Below are 6,562 nucleotides of genomic sequence, written 5' to 3'. Positions count from 1 at the left end.
CGAACCATTTGTTGGTTCAATCACTATAGTATATTAATCCAGATTCTATGATGCATATTGCTATTTGTCTCCATTTTGATTTTTATTTCCTCGATGGGCCCAAGTTTTTTTTGTCTTTTAGTAAGAACTTATGGGCCCAAGATTTCAACTCACACAAGAAAAGCTAGAATTCCCATTTCCTCCGTGTGAAACTGCCGTTCCTCGAAGCCGTTTCCTTCGCAAGCACGCCGGCACGCCGCACAACAAAGGGCAAACCCGTCGTCCAACCCGGCAGCCAGCGCCCACCCTTTCAAAATTCAAAATCCAAAAGCCAAGCAACGAACGGGCCCCTTCCTTGGCAGCCGACGCGCCGAACCGCCCGATCCCCGCCTCGGACGGCTGAGATCTCCCGGCGCGTCTCCTTGGAGGGAAACGGGAAACCCCACGCGCCGTCCGAACTGGAGCGCTAGACCCCCCACCGCCGCTATAAAACACCCGCCCCCATTTCGCCTCCCCTCTCCCAGAACACACAAACGCACGCGCTCTCTCCCCGATCGCAACCTCTTCCGCTCCCCAGGATCAATCCGATCCGATCGTTTTCTCCCCCGAGGTAATGCCGCAATCGAATCTCTGATCTCCAAGTTCCCTCGGATCCCTGATTTTTCGTTGGATTTCGTCGGTTCCCTTTTTGGATTGGGTTCGGTTCGTTTTGGGGGGATTTTTTTGGGGGAATTTAACCCTGGATTTTTTTCTCTCTTCATCGCGCGTTGATCGTTCCGGCGTTTGCAGGTGAGAGGAAGATGAGGGAGATCCTGCACATCCAGGGCGGGCAGTGCGGGAACCAGATCGGCTCCAAGTTCTGGGAGGTGGTGTGCGATGAGCACGGCATCGACCCGACGGGGCGGTACGTTGGGACGTCGGACCTGCAGCTGGAGCGCGTCAATGTCTACTACAACGAGGCGTCGTGCGGCCGGTTCGTGCCGCGCGCCGTGCTCATGGACCTGGAGCCCGGCACCATGGACGCCATCCGCACGGGGCCCTACGGCCAGATCTTCCGCCCGGACAACTTCGTCTTCGGCCAGTCCGGCGCCGGCAACAACTGGGCCAAGGGGCACTACACCGAGGGCGCGGAGCTCATCGACTCCGTCCTCGATGTCGTCCGCAAGGAGGCCGAGAACTGCGACTGCCTCCAAGGTATCCATCTCTTCCCTTCCGAATTCTGATCATCCCGTGGTTTCTGAATTTCTGATGCGCTGTCTGTCTCACTCTATCTCGGCGTGCTGTCAGGTTTTCAGGTGTGCCACTCGCTTGGCGGAGGCACGGGCTCCGGTATGGGCACCCTGCTCATCTCCAAGATCAGGGAGGAGTACCCGGACCGGATGATGCTGACCTTCTCCGTCTTCCCGTCCCCCAAAGTGTCGGACACGGTGGTCGAGCCATACAACGCCACGCTCTCCGTCCATCAGCTCGTGGAGAACGCCGACGAGTGCATGGTGCTGGACAACGAGGCGCTATACGACATCTGCTTCCGCACTCTGAAGCTGACTACTCCTAGCTGTAAGCTGATCTGCTCCACTATGTTTGGCTGCCTCGCCTGCTGATATTTACAGTTTGATTACCTTATATGTTTCTTGTTGCATTATGTGACTGCTGAATAATGCTTCTGGTGCTTTGAATATGATACAACTTACTAGTCATCCTGGTAATGCTTTGTGATTAAAATGAATGGAATCTTTGTCATACTATTGGCAATTGCTTTTCGTAATTGAACCTTCTAGTCAGAAATGTTGTCAGGATTGTGGAACCCAGTCCTGAATGCTTATGTAGGTTGCTGAACTACGTGTTTTCGGTGGGAAGGCAAATTACTGTTGAATTGTTGCATATAATCATGGTGGTTATTGTGGATAGCTTATGATCAGCAAGTTAAAGTATTGGTGCTAAGCTAAACGTTTGACTGAAAGCTAAAGAGAATGTATCGGATGCTAATTGATAAATGTTGCCAGAATGTTAGATATAGACATGACTCCAGCTTCACATAATTCTATATGTTTCGGCACTGTGTGCAACTCTTTACTCCCGCAGTTTGATAACTTATTTGCTTACAGTAGTAGATGGTGATTGGGGTTCTCCAGTTCTGTTTTATAGCAGTGCGGGTATTTTTGTTGCAACTTGCTAGTAATCTTGAGTTTCGAGTGTTCTTTGTGCTTAAAATGAAAAAAAATGTTTGCTGTAGAAGTTAGTTATTGAAATCTGCTTACATGCCAAGTACATCCGTAATAAGTTTAATTTCTGTGTATGCATTCTTGGATTGTGAAGAGGAGGCACTGGTTACCTAATGCTGAATTGTAAACCTGTCAAAGTATTAGATATAGGAGAGAAGCTGTGCTTTTTTTGGTGCATCATTTTTCCTATGTATTCAGTTCTAATTTGTAACCATGGCAGTTCAAAATCATATGAAAATTATTCTATCATGTTCTTAACTGATGAACCACATGTGTATGAACAGTGGCTGTAAGCCTGTAGAGGAAGCCTTTATGCAGCTTCAGGTGCAATATACCATTGTTTAGAATGTTAAGTTTCTTTTTTCTGGAATCTTACTATGCTTTGCTAATAGTTCATTTTGCTGGAATCAAAACCTATCCTGATCATTTACTATGCTTTGCTTTTGTTTATCTGTTATGGTGATCAAATTGGTTAATATGCTTGAACTGTGCTTTGCTGTTCAACACTTACTGACGTGAATATTGGTTTTGTGGGCAGTTGGTGATCTGAACCACCTGATCAGTGCCACCATGAGTGGTGTCACCTGCTGCCTTCGCTTCCCAGGGCAGCTGAACTCTGACCTCCGCAAGCTTGCTGTCAACCTGATCCCCTTCCCGCGCCTGCACTTCTTCATGGTGGGCTTTGCGCCACTCACCTCGCGTGGCTCCCAGCAGTACCGCTCCCTCACCGTCCCTGAGCTGACCCAGCAGATGTGGGACTCCAAGAACATGATGTGTGCTGCGGACCCGCGCCACGGCCGCTACCTGACGGCCTCCGCCATGTTCCGGGGCAAGATGAGCACCAAGGAGGTGGACGAGCAGATGATCAATGTGCAGAACAAGAACTCGTCCTACTTCGTGGAGTGGATCCCAAACAACGTCAAGTCGAGCGTGTGCGACATCCCTCCGCGTGGCCTCTCCATGTCCTCTACCTTCGTTGGCAACTCCACCTCAATCCAGGAGATGTTCAGGCGGGTGAGTGAGCAGTTCACGGCCATGTTCAGGAGGAAGGCCTTCTTGCACTGGTACACGGGCGAGGGCATGGACGAGATGGAGTTCACAGAGGCCGAAAGCAACATGAACGACCTCGTCTCAGAGTACCAGCAGTACCAGGACGCGACCGCCGATGAGGATGCCGATTACGAGGATCAGGATGAGGAGGCCGCGGCGGAGTGAGGCTGGCCGCTGCCATCAGTTGGCGCAATGGTATTTGCCTTGGGCATTCTTTGAGTCGCCTGCGTGTGTATGGAGTGTTTATCCTTATCCTTATGCTACTGCTACTAGTAGCCACCTCAACCTATGCAGTTTCTCGTGCATGATGCTCGTGCTTCGTTTAATTGCTATCACTTATGTTAAACAGGACAAGAATATCTTGTTGCTGTTTGTTCTGTATGGGTTCCTGCATTGTCCGATTGGAATTCAAATTATCGAGTGAAATTGGTGGTCCTGAATGTTTTTCCAGTAATTGATTTAGGGTGTATTTGGTTGGTTGTATCATTTGATTCATGTATAAAATGATTCAAAATAATAATGATCCTTTTGTTTGGTTGGGTGAATTGGACCTCATCATCCAGGATGAGGCCATCCCACTTAATACATTATTCTACTAATTAGAGTGAACCATATGGTACAAGTAAATTGGTTGAACTATCCCATCCAGGATCATCCATGCATGCATCATGTGGTGCATGCAACCAAACACAGATTTTCCGTGAAATCTTTGTCAACCCAGCAGAATTAATTGGTTAATAATCCATGTGGTTTAGCAGCATGGAATTCCCTTTGGTTTGGAATACCTGCGTGGATGCACGGTGTGACCCTCAAACCTGAAGATTGTGTAACTGACACCGTAATTGACTAGTAAACCAGCATGCTCAGCAGCGACGAGCATTCAGGCGCAACGTATCTTGGTCATTTGGTGCCATCTGGAAGGAAAGCGACCACAAAGTTTTCCATCACTGAACGGACAATTTGGATCGGGTAGTCAGCCATCTCCAGGATGAAGCAAGAACCTGGAGACTCGCAGGTGCATCTCTGGTTGTTCCTGCGATTATGCGTAGTCGGTTTTAGATTTGGGGCCTGGTGTAGCGGCACAAATTTTACCACCTTTTGTTACCAGCTCATATCTTAAATATCCACGATTCCCCACAAATTGCCAACAACTTAGCTCAATCAGCAAAACTAACCTTTTTACCAAGCCGCTTAATGTCGAGACCATAGTAACCTGAACTGCAAAACTCATTTAAAATTTGGTGCTACACTCAACTAATTCTCAAACTATCTGATCAAATCGACTTAAGGCCAGCTCCAGTGTAGTATGAAAATCGATTTGAAGACAGAAAAAACGAACTCACACTGGAGCTATCGACCTTTGAGTGTCTTTGGGTGTCAAATGAAAATCGACCTCTGAACTATGTTCGACACTTGCGAATTATGAAAAATTATCCCAAGCACACAGAAGAGAGAGAGGTTCATCTGTTGCGTTAGGAGAGAGCGTTAGGAGAAAAGGAAGATAAGGTCCTGTTTGTTTCCACCCTCCTAAAATTTTAGCTCCTAAAAAGTAACTAAAATGTGACTAAAGAGCCAAACACTCCTCCTAAAAAGTGACTAAAAAGTTTTAGGAGGCTCAAAACTTTTAGTCCCCTCACCCCCTCCTAAAACCTCCTAAAACCAGTGCTGGACTCCCACTACCCCTCCTTTATTGCCTCTGCCCCCGCACCCTCCTCCCAACCGCACCCTCCCGACCCCGCCGCCGCTCCCTCCCTCCTCCACACCGGCGCCCGTGGCCTCTCACCGGCGGCCGTGCCATCCCCCGCCGGATCCGCCGCCCCCGCTCCCTTGCGCCGCCGCACGGGCCGGTCGTGGCGCTCCCGTCCTCCTCGGCGCCGGCTGCTCCCCCAATCCGACTGCCACTCGATCCGCCATCGACGCCAGCTTCCGCGACCAAGAACCGCCGACCGGGCGCTCCCCCGCTGGATCCCCGCCGCCGCCAGATCCGGGAGAGGGAGGATCAGGAGGAGGGCGGCCGTGCTGGGGAAGAAGAGGAGGGGAGGGGCGCGGCGGCCGGGATTGGAGGGGAGGGGGCGGCGGCCGGGGGAAGGAGAGAGGGGAGGGGCGCCGACGGGAGGAGGGGAGGGGGCGACGCAGGCGGGAGGAGGGTGCCGGCCGCCACCGGCGGGGCCAGCGAGAGGGCTTGGGGCCGGGAGGTGAGGGGCGGGTGCGTGTGTGTAGGGAAGAAGAGGAGGGGAGGGGTGGGCAGAGAAGGAGCAGAGGTATTGGGGGAGGGCACTATGGTCATTTTACTACAACATTTATTGCTTTTAGTCAGTTTTAGGAGGTGGAACCAAACATACTTTAGACCATGGACAAAAAACTGACTAAAATATTTTAGGAACTAAAATTTTAGGGTTTAAATTGAGAGGGTTTTAATGTTTCCACGGGTCCATTTACCGAACTGGAGCATCGAACCATGTCTGGATTCGCTGATGACGCAGCACTGGAGCTGTCCTAATTGACAGTTTGCTGAGTTTAGTGCCAATCAAATACATTAGAAATTTTTCATGATTACTTTTTGTACAGTTTTATATATCTAAGATCAATTTCGATTCCTAACCTATAAAAATAACTATGAAAAATTCTTAGTATAATTTTTTAACATAAGACATCATGTTTTGTATCTTCTCATAAAATTTGAACTTAAAATTTAGCCCATATACGGAGAAATAAAAAAGAGAAATTTAATTTGGGGATAGATTGAACCAAATGAAATAGTTTAGGGGAGTAGAGTGAGCCTAAATTTTATTCAGAGGGTATAGTGGACTGAGGGGAGTAAAATGAACTTTTTTTTCTTTTCTTGTTTTTCCACCCTCATCTTTAAAACACTGAGGTCTACAATATTGAATCAAACCGTTTACGATGATTTAGGTTCGTAGTCCTTTTTGCTAGTCTGCTACCAAACTCAGCGTGAACAGACAAGGTCAACAGGACTCCTTATCAAAAGAATGAAAAGCCCAGCATGTAAAAAAACATATCACAGCTAATTTATTTTATTTCTACTTAAAGTTTTCCTTTTGCGATATATAGTTAGAGTTTTTTTTTATGGGAGGGTACATGACAGCCACCGAGTTCCACGTTTTTACCATGTTGGCACGTTCCTAGGAGAAGAATCGGTCACACAAATATCACGCGCCGTGAAACTAAACAGACCCGACCTTTTTTTCCCGTGTGCGTCCTTGCTTGTCGATGTGGATCCGAAAAGCGCCATTTGCGCCGGGTTCGGCCGGACCGTGACCTACAAAGACAGGCCTCCTAAACCTCCCGGC

General features: G+C 48.7%; 1 protein-coding gene across 1 annotated transcript; it reads left to right on the top strand.

Annotated features, from left to right (window-relative positions):
- The first annotated feature begins 440 nt into the window (after positions 1 to 440).
- Positions 441 to 3,691, top strand: LOC117850743 (tubulin beta-2 chain). The gene is made up of 4 exons (XM_034732604.2): positions 441 to 589; positions 769 to 1,173; positions 1,267 to 1,536; positions 2,740 to 3,691. Exons 2-4 carry the CDS (start codon positions 780 to 782, stop codon positions 3,414 to 3,416), a joined length of 1,341 nt encoding a protein of 446 aa, XP_034588495.1. The 5' UTR covers positions 441 to 589; positions 769 to 779; the 3' UTR covers positions 3,417 to 3,691.
- The last annotated feature ends 2,871 nt before the right edge of the window (positions 3,692 to 6,562 follow it).

This window comes from Setaria viridis, chromosome 3 (genome assembly GCF_005286985.2).
Source record: "Setaria viridis chromosome 3, Setaria_viridis_v4.0, whole genome shotgun sequence".
NCBI lineage: Eukaryota > Viridiplantae > Streptophyta > Magnoliopsida > Poales > Poaceae > Setaria > Setaria viridis.
The sequence above is the reverse complement of the archived record's forward strand: the minus strand, read 5'-3'. Positions and strand labels throughout refer to the sequence as shown.